General features: G+C 47.8%; 1 protein-coding gene across 1 annotated transcript in view; it reads right to left on the bottom strand.

The window, feature by feature from the left end:
• NTSR1 (neurotensin receptor 1) overlaps positions 1 to 19,278 on the bottom strand; it is a 55,685-nt gene extending 36,407 nt beyond the window's left edge. Inside the window, exon 1 of the mRNA XM_058036287.1 lies at positions 18,598 to 19,278. Coding sequence (XP_057892270.1) covers positions 18,598 to 19,263 — 666 coding nt within the window. The 5' untranslated portion in view covers positions 19,264 to 19,278. The remainder of the gene's footprint in view (positions 1 to 18,597) is intronic.
• Positions 19,279 to 19,517: the final 239 nt, after the last annotated feature.

Genomic DNA, 19,517 nt, shown 5'->3' with positions numbered 1-19,517 from the left:
TTCTGAGCTCTCTTGTGTAGCAATGACTCACAAAGGCTCGGGCAAGCAGCGCTCAGCAAAAGTGACACTGTGGGCAAAGGAGGAAGAGCCATGGCACATTTTCCTTCTAATTGTCTCCTGTCTTTTAATTGGTTTCAAAACTAGATGTTAGCAAGGAGACAAATGCTGCTGCCTTCATGTATACTGCAATTAAATGCTGGGATAGGTGAAGCACTGCAGGTAAACCTGGTGGGAATCACAAACTCACTCTGGTTTGGGCTGGAAGGGACCTTAAAACTCATCTCATTCTACCCCCTGTCACAGGCAGGGACACCTTCCACTAGACCAGGTTGCTCTGAGGTCTGTCCTGGTTGTGGACATTTCCAGAAATGGGGCACCCACAGCTTTTCTGGGCACCTGTGCCAGGCCCTCACCATGTGAGTAATTCCCTCCTTTAGGCTGTGCTGAGGTACCAGCTCAGAGAGGCACCACTGGATTTTGTTTAAGATAGAAATTAAACATTCCCAAACTCATCTCCCTGCTGTTTACAGTCAGCAGGTGGGTGATGGAGGCAAGGACAGCGGCCAAAGCAGGGCTCAGCCAGCCCAGGGGGATTGCAGAGCATCACTCCCTCCCCTGTGGGGATGGGCAGCACACACTGCTCCCTCCTCCATTACTTACAGCTCTCCATCACTTCACCTTCTATTTCCTGGCACTGCTTCATTTGGAAAAAATGCCACAGTGATGGGTCTATGGCAACTTTGACCACTTTTTCACGTTCACATCATACACAAGGGAGCTGAGAAGGGCAGGGCCCTCCTCACTCAGCCCAAGCTTGTGGGCATCCAGCTCCACACAGGTCCCTGCAGCTGCACTTGTTACAAGCAGACAAAGCTGTTGCCTCTGCAAAAATCCCATTTCAGTGCAATTATAAAGCCATTTTTGCATGAAAAAAGGTTGTTTGTATGAATACGCGTATGGACCAGCTTTAATTCTAAAGGTAGAGATCAAATCTAATTTGAGTGTGTCAAAACTTCACAGGTGAGGACCTCTCTGTGAAATTCTGCTTTTCTGCACAGCCTTTGGTAAAGCAGAGATGCTACAGATGGAAAAAAAAGGGATTGGTCTGATCTTTAATGATGCAGCCAGTCTCACAACCTGAGAGCCAAAATAAAAAGCACAAACCAAACATAAAGAAGGAGAGACACCAGCCACATGAGTGTTATTTGGATTAATGTATTTAGAACAAATTAGAGACCTTATTAAAGACTCTTCCCCCAGGACCTCTATGGTCTATACCTGAAACAAGCAAGGAAAAACATTTGATCTTTAGCAGTGAAGGAGCAAAAGCAAAATAAATTTTAAAAAAAGACCCACTGAGGACAGATACTTCAAACAAAATGGATCAAGAGAGAATGCCAAGAAGAATGTGCCTAACTTCTAGGGGACAACTGAAGTATCAGTTTACTCATTTATTATGCATTAATTAAAATGCTTAAAAGAAGTGGAACCTGGCTCAGGGAGTGATGAAGCCAAATCAGTTGTGCTTTGACTCATCACAGTGACACAGTGAAAGCTGTACAAAAATATTACCAGGAAGATCTGTTTGGAGAATTTAAGATCTTTGTGAATTTAAGGAGTTATGACATGTTCTTGTAAGGCAATGGAAAGTACAGGGACTGGGGAGATGTGAGAACACAGGTTACAAAAGCAGCTGAAAAATGTTTTTGTCCTGAAGGAGGCTTCTAATAGCTGAGCAGTTCTAATTGCCTTGACTAAAGGCAATTAGGAAAAAAACCTAATAAAATGAAAAAGTGAAAGCAAACTTTGTGGCCCTAGAACCCTTCTGCTCCTGTGTTATGAACTGTGAATATCTGCTATAACTCAGAGCTGCTCTGAGAGCTTTTGCAGGGTGTTTTTGGACCCCTCTGCAGGATGAAGCCCCTAAACTGAGGGCAAAGCCCTGTGCTTGTATTTCTGGAGGTGCCTGGTCCCAAACTCCAGCAGCTCAACCAGTCACCCACGAAGGCTGAGGCAGAAGGTGAGGAGTTACAAACCTGGACGCAGCCCTTGCTTAGGAATGCAGCAGTTATGGACAAATAATCTCCTAAGAGAGTGGTGAATTTGATGCAAAATGAATTTTTGGAAGGAAACCAAAAGCTACAGGTCATAATTCAATATACAGTACAGCCCAAAAAGGGGAAATGTTGAACTATTTCAGTGTTTTCAAATAAACACTTGTTTTGTCCCTAAAAACAGTAACACATTTTGTTTCAAAATATTAAATAAGAAAATATGCTGATCTCCTGCTTTATTTCAGAATTGTTATAAGCTAAATAAGAAAGAAGAAAAAGATGGGTTATAAGCCCAAAATGAAGCAAAGTGAGCCACCTCAGCTCGAACAGAAGCTCAATTTGCACACAAAGTGCTGTGGGTTTAATTTGATAACCCCAGATTAATTGCTTTGTTTGACTCATCCCTGATAAATTTCTTAGTTCATTCTTCTTGGTTTAACCCCAGCTCCTTTTTCTCCTTTGAAAACAAATTATTTCACCACGAAACACAAACCCCATCATTCTCCCACGTGCAGGAGGAACATCTCCAGTGGAGAGGGGGGAGGAAGGAGGAATGAAGGATCCTTGGGGATCCCCCACCTGCTCTGATCTCATCTGGAGCCTCCTTACCCAACATTTCTCTGGGTTCCTGCCACAGCAGGGAAGGTCAGGATTCCTCCCCAAGCATCAGAGCTTTTGTGAGCACAGCACTTGGGTGCAGGGGTTGTGACAGCATGAAAACTTTGATTTCAAGCATGAAGCTCCAGAGTATTTTGCCTCTCCCACCCCCATCCAGAAAGAAACAAACTGTAGAAATGAAGAAACTTCATTAGGACTGAAATAAAAGAGGAGGAAACAGCCTGTCCTTTCATTTTGATGGATCTTTCTCTGCAGGGAGCACTGAATATCTTCATTTTCCAGGTATCATTTGGTCTCAGATTAGTCATTCTTGACACAGGCATTTTCCAGCCAACAGATTAGGCTTCTCCTACTGGGTGCAAAGTATTTGAATGTTGTCTTGTAAAATAAGTAATTTCCTCCCCCTCCTTTTGGCCAGAGCAGTGATTATCTGCTCGCTGGTTTAGGCAGTGAAAGAGTGGGTTATTCTAGAAAGAATGAAAAAATAAAATAAAACAAAATCCGGGAACATTTCTATTTCCCTCAAAGCTTGCCTAACTTGTTTTAAGGCTTTATTTAAGGTCCAGAATGGTTGACAATAAAATTATTTCTCTGAGCTGGGAGAGGTAAAGCAGATTGTTAGACACAGGGAGAGGGGAGCTGACTGCTCTCATAAATAAGTCAATGTGTTACTCCTGCAAGACTGGAAGTGGAATGACAGCTCCTCCAGATGCTGATGCTCCAGTTCTCTGTGACCCTCAGGAAACTGAAGTTTGCTAAAAATACCTTCCAAAAGCACACGTGCTCCAGGGCTGCAGAAACCCTTCGGAGCAGGGGAGGGTTTAAATGGGCAGATCCCAGCTCTGCCTTTGGGGAGGTTTTAAATGGGCAGATCCCAGCTCAACCTTGGGAGCAAGAGAGATTTTAAATGGGCAGATCCCAGCTCAATTTTTGGAACAGGAGAGGTTTTAAATGGGCAGATCCCAGCTCAACCTTGGGAGCAGGAGAGGTTTTAAATGGGCAGATTCCAGCTCAATTTTTGGAGCAGGGGAGGGTTTAAATGGGCAGATCCCAGCTCAACCTTTGGGAGCAGAGGGGGTTTAAATGGCCAGATCCCAGCTCAATTTTTGGAGCAGGGGAGGGTTTAAATGGCCAGATCCCAGCTCAATTTTTGGAGCAGGGGAGGGTTTAAATGGGCAGATCCCAGCACAACCTTGGGAGCAGGGGAGGGTTTAAATGGCCAGATCCCAGCTCAATTTTTGGTGCAGAGAAGGTTTTAAATGGGCAGATCCCAGCTCAACCTTTGGGGAGGTTTTAAATGGGCAGATCCCAGCTCAGCCTTGGGAGCAAAGGAAATTTCAAATGCCCAGATCCCAGCTCAATTTTTGGAACAGGGGAGGTTTCAAATGGCCAGATCCCAGCTCAAACCCCTCCATTCCCAGCTGGGCTGGGTCTCACACCTCTGCCCCCAGCTCATGTGCCCAAACCTCCAGAGCATCCTCCCATAGCTGGGGGGCTTTGTGGCCAGGAAATGGGGAGCCTGAGCTGCTGAGCCTGCCCAGGGTGGTGGGGATGGTCCCTGCTGCATCCTGGCTCTTTGGGAACAAATCTTTGCTCTGAGGTGCTGCTGAACCCTGCCACGTTTACTGGAGATTATTTCAAGTTATGTTTCCAGCAGGGACGTTTCCATTCATGCCCAGCCTTGCTCTTCTCCCTGCCCTCTCCTGGCACAATGAGGAGGCAGGGGATAAAACACAGCAAAAGTCAGAGGCAAGAGGAGATGGAAGCCCATTAAATTCCAGACTAGAGATGTGTTTTGGGATGAACATTCCTTCACTCCTCAAAATGCAGCTCAGGCAGTGGGCAAGGACATGTCACCTTCCCCTCCTGACACCCAGCAGAGGAAATAAATCAATGTCATCTGTTGTCATCAAACCCCAGCCTCTTTCTCCCCTTCCTTTGCAATCTGATGTCTGAGATGCATGAGGAAGAGGAAAGCACAAGTGTGACAGGGTGATTAGTGCTGATCTTTACTCACACAGAGAATAAGTTACCAATCAGCCAAATCTGTCCCCATCTCCTTATTTAAAATGCAAACTAACATGAAGGAAACAATAACATTTTAATTAGATGGAAATAGAAAAGCTACAGGAGAATGCCATTGTTGCAGTGTGAGGTTCCTGAGCCGCATGTGGTTACTTTGATGGATCACACACTAAAGGGAGAGTTACACAGCACAGTTTCCACAGCACTTTTTGCACCATTCCACCTCTTCTCACTTTCAGTGATGGAAGTCAGGGACGGCTAGGGTGGGAAATGATTTTCCTTCCAGTGCAGCAAGGAAAGCCTTCTGGGAAGCAGACCCAGCCCACACTCCAACCCTGCCTGTTTTGCTTTAAAAAAAAAAGAAGAAAAAATAAAAGCCTCAGAGCAGCAAAGCAAAAGATGCCCAGAAAGCATCAAAAATGGAGGAGAACATGTAAACCATGATGGAAAGTAGAAAAAAAGAAAGGGAAAACTGGAAGTAAAATAACTCATGAAACTTTTCACAAGTATAAGGATGTGCTCTGACAAGGAAGGCTGTCACAGACCAGCTTGCACTCTGCTGTGGTCCAGGGCTCAGCCTGGTTCCCCCAGACCCAGAGCAGCTTCAAGCCCAAATTTTGGAGAGGCACAGCCCAGAGCATCGAGGCTTTCGAGGCGGGGCCTGCTGCCAACACAAAATGTGTCACTGTGAATCATCCACACACCAGCTCCAGACTAAAAACTGTTCCCTGAATCATGGGGAAAAGCACAAATGTTCTGCTCTGAAACAGAAAATTCACTGACTCCTTCTGGAGCCAAAAATAGGGGAAAGAGTTATGTAATTCATTTACTTTGAAAAATAAGCATCTCAAAGTTATCTAAACAGCACTAATAACAGGGAGATCTCTGTTTATTTAATCAGTCCATTTCTTTGCTGGGCTTGGTGCTGGTGCTCCAGGCAAGTTTGTCTCGTTCACCTTAAAACAACTTCAACACAAAACTTCACCCAACAGCTGTGAGAGGCTGGCAGGGCAGCAGCTCCACTCCACATCTGCATCACTGCCTCAGCCATGTGCTCCTGAAACCACCCCAGGTTTTGTTGCACACCATGCTGTGAGCAGAAAGAGAAGCTGCAAGCATTTTGTGAGTAAGTCTTGGAACAAGCTGTTTTCTTAGGGGTGACCAGTCCACATTTTTTTTTCCACTGGTTTGCTCCATTTCCAGCCCAATCAGCTTGGATGGAGGCAGATTTCTGACAAAGTTGCAGCTAGAATTATAAATGAAAAAGCCATGATTATTTTCAGCTGAAATTCTTGTCTCCCTGGATAAGTACTCTACTTCCCTCAGCAGTCTTTGCAAATCATTCTTTGTGACCAGACACAAAAGCCCTGTTTTCTATGAGATCACTTATCTCCAGCAAAGCTTCAATGGAATATTGAATGAAGGCATCAAAACTCTGTCAAAACAACCACTGCCACAGCCTGGAAAGTAATTTTTCAAGGCTTCTTTCTTGATGTTTGCTGGTAATAATTTTCATCAAGTCCATTCCCAGAAAGGGTTGGGGGATTTTGTCCCCATCAGTCTCTTGGGATGTTGGGCACAGCAGTGCCCAAAGCCATGGTGGACAGGGTTTGGGGCAATGTGTTCAGGTGGAAGTTGTCCCTGTCCATAGCAGGGGGTTGGAATGAGATGATCTTTAGGTCATTTTCAATTAAAACCATCCTGTCAGTCTATGATTTACCACTGATGAGGAGGTTTTTGATTGCCAAACCCATTCCTGGGCGATTCCCCAGCTCTGAGGAAGGAAAGCAGCTTCACCCATCTCAACACCAACCCCCTGTTTGGGACTGCTGCCTGTCTGTAAGGAAGGCAGCCAGGCAGAAGGAATCTTTCTCCACCTGAGTGGTTTCCCTGCCCTGAGAGGCCCCAGCCACAGGCTGGGTGTGTGCAGGAGAGCAGCACTGCTGCTGAGGGCGCTGGGGTGGGTCCATGGGATGGAAATTTGGGAAATTTGTAGGACACAAATAGAGGGAAACCTGCTAACTATTAAGGTTTTCACAGAATTATCATTGCTTAACCACTCAGTATGGGAATTTTTCCTAATATCCAAGCTGACCCTCCCTTGGTGCAATTTGAGGCTGTTTCACCTCATCCCATCACTCATTGCCTGGGAGCAGTGGCTGACCCTCCAAAGTGTGAGGAACTGAGGTGTGGACCAGCCTCCCAAAGAGCAAAGAAGCCCAGTGCTGGAATGGAATTATGCCCAGACGATTTTCAGCTGTGCTTCAGCCTTGTCTCAATGGTACCCAGAGGTCACAAGTCAAGATCACCTCCACGGCCCGATCAATGCATGTGGCCTTTTAAACAAGCTCCTCTGTGCTGCCTCGGGGCTCAGGAAAGGTGTGAGAGCAAATCCAGGTGGAAAATGAGGCAGTGCACCCTGACAGACACAGCCCCAGCCAAGGGCACCTGTGAAACTTGGGGGGGGGGAAAGGAAGGCTTGCAAATCACCTGAACTAACTCCTTCTGAAAAATCACCTGGAATGTTTTAGGGTTTTTTTTTTTTCTTAAATTTGAGAGCAGAGCTCTGATTTGGAGCCCCAAGGGAAAGCATTGGCTGTCTGCTCTGAATGCAGTGGGGAGGAAGTCAGTCAGCCTGTGTGCAGGCGTGTGGCTGCTGAGTGCAGCTCCAGCTGCAGTGTAGAGCCCCAGTCAAAAGCTGCTTTACAGAAAAAACAGTTTTGTTTTGCAGGCACAAAGACCTCTTCTATCCCTACCCAGCAGGAGGTTTATAAAACTGTCATTTCTTGCCCTGTTTCTGCCCTTGCCTCTTTGCTTCTACTTCTTGCAGGCTGCCAATGGGTTTTTTTATTGCTTTGGGTGTTTTCTTTTAATTGAAACTGAGTAAATTGCATTTTTCCCCTAAATAGTTGATGAGTTTAACAAATTTTTCCATTATTTCATGGGGGCAAAACCAACAACTTTTGAAGCAGACAACAGAAACATTATTTGAACATGGTTTATGCAGGAGCACAGAGATATAACCTTACCATGAGGGGCAACTCCTGAGGGCCCTTAAAGCAACTTTTGCCTGAGCAATATTTAAGGGATGAAGTTTAGCAGACCACTGCATGATAGGAGAAAACCTCTGGGGTATGACCAGCGATTTTCCCTTTCCCAAACACACTATTTTTAAAGTAAAACAGAGTTTATTTATTTCTGGCTGTTCACTATATTTGTAACTGTATTTCTTGCAGCAGCTCCATTGATAACAAGGGGCAAGAGGGAAGATAAAAGCAATCATGGAAGGTGAAGACCTTCTGCCCCATGTGCCTCTGATAAAGCCATTCCCTGCAGATCAGATCTCAGCCCCTGTGAGAGGAGATCAGCTAGGCAGGGACAGGGGTGGGAGAGACAGAATTGCCAAACAGCAAAGCAGCTGGCATCTCATTCTCAACAATAAATGGCTCCTGCCCTGCTTCATCTTCATCCTCTCTTCCTGCAGGACCCCTAACACTAATATCACTGAGCAAGAGGCCTGTTCTTCCTTATAAAAAAGCAGAGCGGCTCCCTCAGGCACAGCTCTATCCTGAAGCCCCACCCCTGTTTTTAACCTGAAGCATTTCTCTTCCTTTCAAGCATCTCCTTGAGGTTCCAGCCTGCTCCTCATGCAGTGGGAACCACCCTGCAGAGAGGGAATTGGGAGAGCAGGGATTGCACCAAGGTGAAACCTTGTTGAGACAGGACATTATGGGAAGCACCAGTGTGTCACAGGCATCTTTTCATGAAAAATCCTTTCCTTAGGGTTTTTCCTCTTGAGAAGCTGTGAGGCCTCAGGAACAAAATGTAAACAATGATTATCTGCTGCTGTGGAATGCAACAGGTGCATCTGTGATTGGTCTCATGTGGTTGTTTGTAATTAATGGCCAATCACACTCAGCTGGCTCAGACAGAGAGACAAGACACAAACCTTTGTTATCATTCTTTCTATTCTTAACTAACCTTCTGATGAAAACTTTTCTTCTATTATTTTAGTATAGCTTTAATGTAATATATATCATCAAATAATAAATCAAGCCTTCTGAAACATGGAGTCAGATCCTCCTCTCTTCCCTCATGCGAACACCCCTGTGAACACCATCACAGGAGCTGGGAGCCACAGCCTATCTGTTTTGCTGTTATTGTCCCCTCTCTGCCCTGGCCCCTTGGAAAAGCCTTTTCTTTGGGTGATTGAGGTTTTGTTCCCACTGGAAGCACTGCCCTGGGACACTCTGCTGGTGACACCCCCATACTCTGGCTTGTGATGAGCTGAGGGAAAATGCACCCATAATGGAGCTCATCTGGAAACTCCCTGAGCTTTTTGCTGCTCCCAAGCAGGGCATTCAGCAGTGACACAAGGTCTAAAAGGCTTCTGCTGCTTCCTTTGACTCAGAAAATGGCTATTGCAGCTGCTGGTGCTCTGTCTTCAAACAAACTCTGTGTGGTGGCACAGGGAACAAGCGGCATCACTCTGGAGGGGCAGCAAACAGATTTGGCCACAATTACACAGTGATGTTAGTCACATTTCTCTTCCATGAAAGGTGAGAAGAGGGAGGAATAGACCCAAAACAGACACAAACCCTACTAGAAAATTCCATATTGAGGTGCCGGGCCCATGGCATTGCACCTGACAAATTCACCAGAAAAGATCCAAAGGAATAAACCAGCTCCAGATAATTCCAGGGCATGAGAATATGTCCAGTATCACCTTAAACTTGGGGAGGTTAATTTTCCTGACAGCCTGTCTAAAAGAAAAGTGGGTTATATGATTAAAAGAAATAAACCCCTCTCCAGTGCCCCATTGTGTGATCAGCAAAAATAACCTTTCTAGGTTCTCACCCACCTGGTTGTCAGCATTTCCCAGAGGTTTTCATGCCTCCAGCCCTTTGCTTTGGCTGTGGAATCACAAGCGGGCTCTTGGGCACTGATTTTTGCAAAAGAGCAGGCTTAGGTATGGATTTCTGGATTCAAATATTGCCAGCACTTGCCTACAAAGCACAAGGCACAAATCCACAGTGTATAAAGCAGAGTAATGGAAAAGCCAGGCTGTTAATCTTCATAATGTGCCTCTCAGTGGGGATTTCACTTGAATGTTGTTTGCATTAAACATGATACTGAGTGGTGGATAGGCAGCATAAATAAATGAAAGACCATATTTGAGTCAAACACTGTCCCCCTGTTGTCTGCAGCCCCAAGTGTGGCCAGTGCAGCTCTGCTCATCTCCTGACCTGCTGAAGGGAAAAGTGGTGGCAATTCCATCACTGGTGCCCTGAGAAATTCTTTATTGGGGGAAAATTAACCTGTTTTGTGAGGTTAAGGGTGTCAGCCCAAGCTCTGTGAGTGCTGGAAGCATTGTGGACAGTTTTGCTTCCCTCTCCCCATGCCCACACTCTGCTTATGGATTTTCTCCATAAAGGCTGAGCAGGCAGTGCTGGAGCCTCCCCTTGGGCTGCTGGGGATGGCAGCAAAGAAAATTCAATTAGACTTTCAAGGGAGAAAAAAAAGGTCTTATCCCAAAGGAGAAGTGAACTTCTTGGTTACTTTATTACTGCTTTTCCTCTGTGTTTTTCTCTGCTGCAGCTCCTCTCAGCCTCGTGGAGCCTCAGGTATTACAGGGTTTTTTTGCTGGCATGGTTTGATCTCCAGGCTGTGTTCTGAGTGCCAGGCTGGCCATGCGCCCAGAGGAGCACTCCGCTGCACTCTGAGACACTTACTGATCAAATTTCTGCCCTTTCTTGTTTCCCTTTCAAGGGATTTTCTGTCCTGCATTAGCCAGGAAACACCTGCCAGCTGTCAGGGAGACAAGCCTGAGGCAGGGTTTGCTCCTTGGCTAAGTAAGTGCAGTCTATTAAGTGTTTGGGGCATACACAGCTCCCCATCATTGTACCTTGAGGTCAAATAATCTCTTTATTAGTCTAAACCTATCCTTCTTCTGCCTGCAGTGCTTTATCAAACCTGACACGCTTGGATTTAAGGAACAAGTCTGACAGTGTCACAAGCCCATGACTGACAGCAATAAAAAATGAAACATGGGGAACTCAAAGGATTGAGTTTCTTTTTTGGAATTAAATGAGAATATTAAACTGTATAAATTACCCCCATGGGGATACAATGTAAGGTCTTTGCAGGAGGAATCAATAGTGGTGCCAGTAATGAGTTAAACTTTCCCAGCAGCTGTGTGAGCCGCATTTTTATAAGATGGTTTTGAAAAAAATCATTGAATAGGAGAGGAAAGTGGGTTAATTTCTTATTGAACATACTCAAATAGTTACGGACTTATTAAACAAATTCTCCAAGGGAACAAGGTGGTACGAAAGTCCTGCCACATATTAAGACCACATTTGCTCAGTTCAGCAGTGCAGACACCCTTTGTTCTTGATTCAGTTAAAATTAATAGGATGTGGCATTGCAATGACTGTATTAATTAGCTCCTTGGAGTCCTGATCAGAGGTAGGGCTCTGCTGAGCCAGATGTCATCCTGCATCCCAGTGCTCGTGGCACATCTGCAGCACGTCTGGGTGGAGCTGCTAAGGGGATGAACCCCTTCTTTCAAGGTTAAAGGAGGAAGAAAATGGGATGGTTAAGGGGTGAGACTGCTCCTCCCCTGGGTGCCTGACACCCCCCAAAGCCCTGAGAGCAGAGCAGAGCAGGAGCACCTCAGGCTGAGCCAGGCAGGAGGGGAGAGCAGCAGCAGGACCTGCCCAGGAGGAGAAGGCAGCAGGGACAGCCATGCATGAGCCTGGGCAGCAAGGGCTGCTCCCCTGCAGGTGACACCCAGCCAAGGGCAGTGACACACAGCCCAGGCACAGCCATGGGCACAGCCATGGCACAGCTGCCCCTCCTGTGCCTCCCTGATTTACTGATTCTGAGCATGCTTCCTGCTCTGTCCAGGACTCTGCAGTCCAGAGCTACTCCCAGCTTTTCATGAGCATTTTGCATAAAATAGATTTTTTTTTCTTCCCTTCAAATATTAGGCTTTATGAAAGTTTACATTTTTTTCTTTGTTTTTCTTTTTTTTTTTTTTTTTTTATCATTTCTACAAGGAGAATCTCATCTCTTTGATTCCTCTCTTCAGCTGACAATTTCCCCCAGCCCATGAGAACACAAAAGCTTCAGAGAAGCCTCACTGAACTTTTCCTCAAAGGAAAAGTTTCATCTACAAAGACCTTGTCCATTGTGTCTTTCTCTCCCTGGGAGCGGAAAAGCCCCCATGGAGCCCAGCAGGGCACTGTGCACTGAGAATTACTGAAGTGGAAAACCACAGGAGGTGAGGAGCAAGTCTCACATGCTGAAACCACCTGCAGGTGAGCAGCTCCTGCAGCCCAGCAGATGCATCCTCTCCAAAGGCTGAGGATGGGAGTCACACAGCCCAGCCCTGTGCCACAGCATCCCTGTCCTGGCAGGAGCAGGGGGATGATGAGTTTCTGGTACTCCAAGCAGAGAGGAGGAGGAGGATGGACCTTCACAGACAAGGCACTTGGATAATGGGATACAAACTTGTCTCACTAATATATTTTCCTCCCTTATATAGAAAACAAATGAATGCAGAAAAACACTGGGAATGAACTGTCAGCTCAGAAACGTGCTCCCCAGTCAGGGTCAGTACTCCACCTTCACCACCTTTTCCAAACCCGAGCACTTTTTCCCCAAATAACTCATCTGATTTATCATAACCATTATATGTTTGGGGTATTTTGAACCCCACATCTAAGAGACTTTGGATAGGAGCAATGGTGTCCATGGGCAGCAAGCCATTGGGAAGATGTCAGTGGAGCACTGAGTGACATCTCCATTTGGGCATTGCAGGCGTTTCCAGCTTCTCACAGCGAGAGTGGCCTGGCCTGGAGGGCAACCAGACAGACCGGGAATGTAAAAACCCAGATTGATCTGCTTAATGGGAGGGAAAGGAGAGGTGTCAGCTCTGGGACTGATGGGTTTGGCTCATTTCATGCTCTCTGCTTTAAGGCTCTGGCTCCCCACCTCGTCCCCCAGCTCCTCCAGTCCCCTTTGCTCACTCCCTGCCCCATGTCCTTCACAGCAGGGAAAGAGCCATGGGGACACCGTGGAAGCCCAAATTGCCCACCCAGGCACCCCTGGGTCCCACAGAGGGGGTGCTGCACATCCTGCCTGCCTCGGGCAGGACACAGAAGCGTTTCTGAACGTCAGGAAGCAAAAAAAGCCATCTGTGAGTCTGGAGCAGATGCTGCACAGAGACAAGAGTGAAAGTCTTTGAGGGAAAGGAGGGGGGAAGCAGGGAGATGACAATTAAATAGCTGTTTTAAATGATCTGAAAGATTAAAGGCAGATGAAGGGTTTTGGATTTTTTTTTTCTCTCTGGGACAAGCAAGTACAAGATTACCTTTGTGTCTTCTGCCTTCCCAAGCTGCTGGTAAGAGGAAAACCTAAGAGCTGAATCAATCGGCCACATTTCCTCATTTTTTTATTATTTCTCCAGCTGACATCTTGGGAAGGGGGAGGGAAAGAGAAATCAAGTGAATTAAAATCAATTGGGGGGGGGGAAAAGAGAGAAGAAATTATGTAAGAACTGGCAAAACACAGCAGGCAAAGTGGTTATGTAAAGCAATGAACACAAGAGCTTATTTAAATTAGATCTAGCTGCGAGACAGAGCAGGGTGTAAACGGGCTGGGATTAGGCAGGCTGGGCTGTCGTGCATATGCTGAGTTAAAGCCCTGGGTTCCCTGAATAGCCCGTGAAAATAAGGCAGCATTTTAGGGATGCTTCCACCAAACAGATGGGATTGCTGCTGGAGTCCCTCTCCACCACTGTGGGGATGGATCCACACACCAAAATCCTCATTTTCTTGTCTACCTGAGGGTGTGGCAGCACCGTGACCTGATGGGACACAGTCCTGCCACAAAGGTGCCTTTGTGAGGCGTGAGTGGCACCCAGGAGTTCCCTGGCGTAGTGGGTGATTTAGAACAGCTCTGTTATTAAAAACCACAGTAGGAGTTTGGCTGTGACTTAAGGAAGAGAAATCAACTTCAATTCCTCTAGTCAATACCAGCATAAACACAGGATTCCTGAAGTATTGACTAATCCTGGGTAGGATTTGCCAGCAAACCTGGGAGAGAATTCAGCCATTTGGTTTTATGGCTTGCAATTTTCACATAATATGGAGAAATGCTTGTCATGTTCATTTACTCTGCATCACAGACCTGATGGTGGGCAGGGCCCTGCCTTCCACAGCACCAGGGCAGTGAGCACATCCCACCACCCTGCCAAGGTGCTCCTCACCAGGGGAAAGGGCAAGCGAGTGTTTGCAACATCATACATGGAATTAATAACTCTGTGAGCCTCCCAGACAAATGGAAATCAAATAGATGATCTTGAAAGAGTGCGTAGAGAGCATGGCAATGGATGTCCTTCATTTCTGTCCCCTTCACACATGATGCTCTTTGGCAGGTCCCTTCAAAGGCATTGTATGAAGAAATGTAGGCAGGAATGTTGGATTTTTTTTTTCTCTGGGACAAGATTACCAGGGGAAAGTGCAAGGGAGCGTTTGCAACATCATACATGGAATTAATAACTCTGTGAGCCTCCCAGACAAATGGAAATCAAATAGATGATCTTGAAAGAGTGTGTAGAGAGCATGGCAATGGATGTCAAGACTCCTTCCTTTCCACCTCCTTCACACCTGATGCTCTTTGGCAGGTCCCTTCAAAGGCATTGCATGAAGAAATGTAGGCAGAAATAAAGCTGAGGAGCCACTTGGGCAAACAGCTGTTTACTGTGCAGAGTTATTTACTCTACCAATCATCCAAACTGTGACCAGGCTTCATAAAACGTAATAAACAAGGGCTCTGGAGGGATGGGTGAGCTGCAGCCACGCAGGCTGAGCAGATCCACAGGGAACAGAGATCCTGCCAAAGGGTGAGGAGGGCCAGAGGAGTTCCCCGAGTGCTGCCCTCACAAATGAGCAACTTGGAGCTGCTGGAGCTGTGGCAGTTTCTGGAGGAGCAGGGCCTGCTGCCATGTGTTTTAATAAATGGGATCACACCAGCTGTCTGTGCAAATCAAACATTAGCATGTGTCAGACACTCTCCAGGCACTTGCTGTGGCTTGGGGGACATTTTGCAGCAGAGCCATCCAAGCACAGGCTGTGGGAAAACACCTTCCCATTGGGAATTTTGGGGTGCAGGAGCTGCCCACACCCAGCTCCCCTTGTGCCCAGCCCAGGCTCAGATGAAATCCTGGGTGTGAGGAAATCTTGGTTTGAGGAGCTCTGTGTGTGGGGACTGACAGTGCACCAGGATTGGAGGTGTTTCCTTCAGCTTCCCCTCTTCCCCAGGTTCTGCTGTGAACCTCTCCAGAAAACAGAGGATGAAGGTAAGAAAGCAATAAGCAGGAAAATCAATTTGCACTGCATCTGGCCAGCAAAATTCAGAGCTTTTTGAAAATCAGGGCTGAGGCTGTGCAATGCTGATGGCACACATGGTAGAGCAGGATACTCAGTGGGATCCTGTTTGGGGGAAGTTGGTTCCAGAGCCAGCCCCACAGGCACAGACTCAAAAGTGAACAGGGAAAACCTCTCATCCTGCCCCAGAACTCTCATTTCTATTGCTGCCACAACAGGGAGCTTTAAAACCTCCTCCAGCTGAAGTGCCATGAAAACATGAATTTACTTGTATGGCTTTAAGAGGTGTTTAATCCATGTGGAAAAAGAACCTAAAACTGGCAGCAGTGCTTTTCAGGGGATGTCTGCCAGCTAAAGAGTTTACTAGACCTAAATAATGTGGCTATAATGGACTCACTCCTGGTACCAGATCCCACGTGGATGCCAAAATCCAAAGCAGACATCCCTGACTGGCAGAAGCAACATGAAAACTTGGCAGTGCAGAATGTGTAATAAACCACATCCACAGGCTGATTAAAGTAGCTGCAAGGACAGTGATGAGCAAAGCTGGGAAATAATTCTAAGAATTCTATTTTAGAGGCCACACAGGGCTTTATGCCTCGATGGCAAGAGGTGAGACATGCCTGGTGTATGGATGGTGGGGACACACAGTGTCACCCTGCAGAATGCCTCACCTGCTGCTCTTCCTGATTATGTGCTGCCCTGAACAATCTGTAATTGCTGGAAGAATATCAGTCATTACCTCTTAGAGTTGTTGTGGAGCTTAAGTGGTGCAGGTTAATACGTGCAAGAACCAAATTTCCTGAATGTTGTTTGAGTAATTACTTTTTTAACATTTTTCTTACAAGGAATCCTAATTGTTCACATTCACTAAAATCTGTCCACTAAAATCTGAATACTCAAAGCAAACACAGAGGAACTTTTTCAAAATCAGAGATGTTGAATTACTACAGTCAAATAGGCCCTTACAATTCAGAATATTCTGTGATTCTGTGAAATACTTTTTCCAGGAAGCTTGTTCCAGTTCAGAGAGGATCCTTCTCCTGTAATGATCCCAGCAAAACCATAGCTCACACTGGTCTCTGAGGGCACAAATGGTTACAATGCCCTGTTCTGGGACAGAACTTGAACTTCTTTCAATCAGTCAACAAATAAAACCACTTGGAGAACTAAAGGCTTCCAAAAAAGAAATGCCAGTTTGCTTTAGACAGTTTGCCAAACAGGAATAGGAGTGAAATGTGTTGAGTGATTTATTACAAGTGATTTGCCAGCTCGAGCAAGTGCATCACTGCTCTCCTTAATTTAAAGACAGAAAATGAATTCAAAGAGATGCAGAGATGCTCTGAAGCAGCTTGAACCCTCCACGAAGGACCAGGGCTCCAGACTGCCACCCAGCAAGACCTCTGCACGTCACACTGCACATCAGCACTGCCCTTTCTCTCCTGGCTCTTCCATCATTTGTCTTTTTTTAAACCTCTGCGCAGCTCGGGCCGGCTCTCACGCTGTGCCACGGTTTCCATTAACGCACTTCAAACCTGACTTGCAGCTGCTTTGCTTATTCACTCCAGAGCCCTCCCCGGCCCAGGGCCCTGCCTCTCGTTGTGTGATGCTTCCCTGTGCTCAGAGGAATGGAGTGGAACCATGGAAAAACCCTCCTGGCTTGGCAAAGCCACTTCTGCAGCCGGATCCCCCGGGAAGGAACAGATTGGCACAGTTTGGGGTTTGGTTCTTCTCCCCCAACAGCTGCCTCTTTCTTTTAACTTTTAAATTAATCCACTAGTTAATTAAAGATATATATATATGCAGAAAAGCCCACAGGTGAACTTCACATACACATAATACATTCATGTCTTCCTACTCCTGACTGGCTAATGGGATAAGGTATAACCTGAATAATTGCAAGAGTGTAAGGTGCACTGAGAATTGTTTAAAGTGTAATCTCCAAAGATATGGCAAGGAAATAATCCTCTGGTTTTAGCCCTACCATGGTAACAACGAGCATCAGTTTAATCCTAGAAGGAAGATGAGTGGAAATAATGCATTTCAGTCCCATTGTTCTCAAATCAGATGGCTCAGACTCCTCAGAGAGCAGAGAATTTGGGTTAAGTACACTGGGCTGCCGCTGACAAAACCTTCCAGGCATCTACAGGAGAAATGCAGCCCTCACCACCTCGGCTGAAAGTTAGGGATCATGATAAAATGCAGAGGAAATCCAGGGCTTCTATCAGGGCTTGATTTTGGTTTACTTGAACAGTACAGAGGGGAAACTGGGAGAGTTATGTCTAAACATTTACTGACTCTGGTCTTAAATCTAAATGCACATACCCTCACCTGCTTTTAGTGGCAAGGAATGGTTCTGATTCATTTCCATTTAAGTTCCCTCCCTTCAAGTGTGGGAACATCCCAGCGACTTCAGCGCCCATGCAGCTTTAAATTCCAGCTGCCCGCTGATTAACCCCACCTGAAATTCATGTTCCAAATAAAAAATTGAGCAGCTATCACATGCAAGCCTGGCAGCCAAGGGGCTATGGAGAGCGGTGTCTTGCTCTCTTCTGTCCCTCCTTGCGTGTCTCTTACATTTTTCAAGCTCAATGCTCCAGTAAACAAATGCCTCAACCCGCCGGAGCACTGGAGCACGGCAAGTGTTGGTGCTGAAATCCGCTCCACGCATGGGCGTGTTGGATTTAGCACCGTGTGGAGAGCAGCAAAGCCCTGCTGAAGTCAGGAGGGGCTGCTAAAACCAGCTAAGGATTTCCCCAAAACTGCAAAAATAGCAGTTTGGCTTCCACCGTGCAGGTCCTTTTCAGAAGCCTATGTCCGAAACTTTCTGAAATTAGGAGCTGTCACTACACTGAGGAAAAGGGCTCTGGATCAACACAAAGAACGGGGAGAGATGGCTTTATTTCCCCTGAATTTGCTGGCCGCTTTACAACAGAAGGGGGGGAGATGCAAAAAATGCAGGGAAAGGGTGGAAATTCGGGGGTTTCTGGCCGTGATCGGCCAGCAGGAGCTGCGGACCGGGACACGGGAAGCTCCGGGCATGGGAAACTCCGGGATTTAGCACGGAGCAGGATTTTCCCCGGTGCAAGGTCTCTCTGCTCAGAGTAGCGGGGCAGGAGAGGGGAGCAGCGAGCGGAGCCGAGACCCCCACAAATCCCTCCGGGGCCGGTGCGTCCCGCCAGGGCTGCCCGGGACATCCCACCCCAGACATCCCACGGCCGGGACATCCCATCCCAGACATCCCACGGCCGGGACATCCCATCCCATCCCATCCCAGACATCCCACGGCCGGCACATCCCATCCCAGACATCCCACGGCCGGCACATCGCATCCCAGACATCCCACGGCCGGCACATCCCATCCCAGACACCCCACGGCCGGGACATCCCATCCCAGACATCCCACGGCCGGCACATCCCATCCCGAGCCGGACCCCGCTCCAGCCTTCCCCGCTGCCCCGCTCGGCTCCGCAAAGTTCGGGCAGCCGCTGGAGGAGGCTCCTCACCTGGATGACCGTCTTGAGCGTGGAGGTGTCCACGATGGCCGTGCAGATGAGGGAGTCGGGATCGCGGTCCTTGCCGTAGATCTGCCCCATGGTGAAGATCATGGGGATGGCGAGCAGGAAGGAGGCGATCCAGATGCAGCTGATGAACTTCTTGGTGCGGCTGCGGGACATGATGCTCTTGGCTTTGAAGGGGTGGCAGATGGCCATGTAGCGCTCCACGCTGAGGCTGGCGATGTTGAGCGCCGTGGCATAGGTGCAGGCGTCCCGGAGGAAGTAGTAGCCCTTGCAAACGGCGCCCCCGAAAGCCCAGGGGTGATGGACCCAGATGAAGTTGTAGAGCTCGATGGGCATGCAGAGGAGGAAGATGAGGAGGTCGGAGAAGGCGAGGCTGGCCAGGTGGTAGTGCACGGTGCTCTGCAGGTTCTGCAGCGACTTCTTCCTCACCAGCGTGTACGCCGTGATGGAGTTGCCCACGGTGCCCACCAAGAACAGAGCCAGGTAGATGACGGTCACCATCACTTTGGAGTAGATGTCGGTGTTGACGTCCAGGTCCTCCTCGTCGGGCACTTTGGGGAGCAGGTCGGAGCGGTTGCTGGCGTTGGCATAGCTGGGCTGCGGCTGCAGCGGCCCCGCGGGCACGGCCGGCGCCGTGGCGTTCGGGTGCATCCCCGGCAGCGCCGCCCGGAGCCGCCGCTGCCCCCGGCGCCGAACTCGGCCGGTTTTAACGCGGCGGGAGGAGCCGGCGGTCCCGGGGCTGCCGCGCGTGTGCGAGGGCGAGACGCGCCCCCCGCCCGGTGCCGGTGCGAGCGGCCCCGATCCCGATCCCTCCTCCTTCCCTCCTTCCCTCCTTCCCTCCCTGCGGCTCCCCCGCACACGGTGTGTCTGTGTGTGAGTGTCTGTGTGTGTGTGTGTGTGTGAGT

This window comes from Melospiza georgiana, chromosome 17 (assembly GCF_028018845.1).
Source record: "Melospiza georgiana isolate bMelGeo1 chromosome 17, bMelGeo1.pri, whole genome shotgun sequence".
Classification (NCBI taxonomy): Eukaryota; Metazoa; Chordata; class Aves; order Passeriformes; family Passerellidae; genus Melospiza; species Melospiza georgiana.
This window is presented reverse-complemented; position numbering and strand designations above follow the sequence as displayed.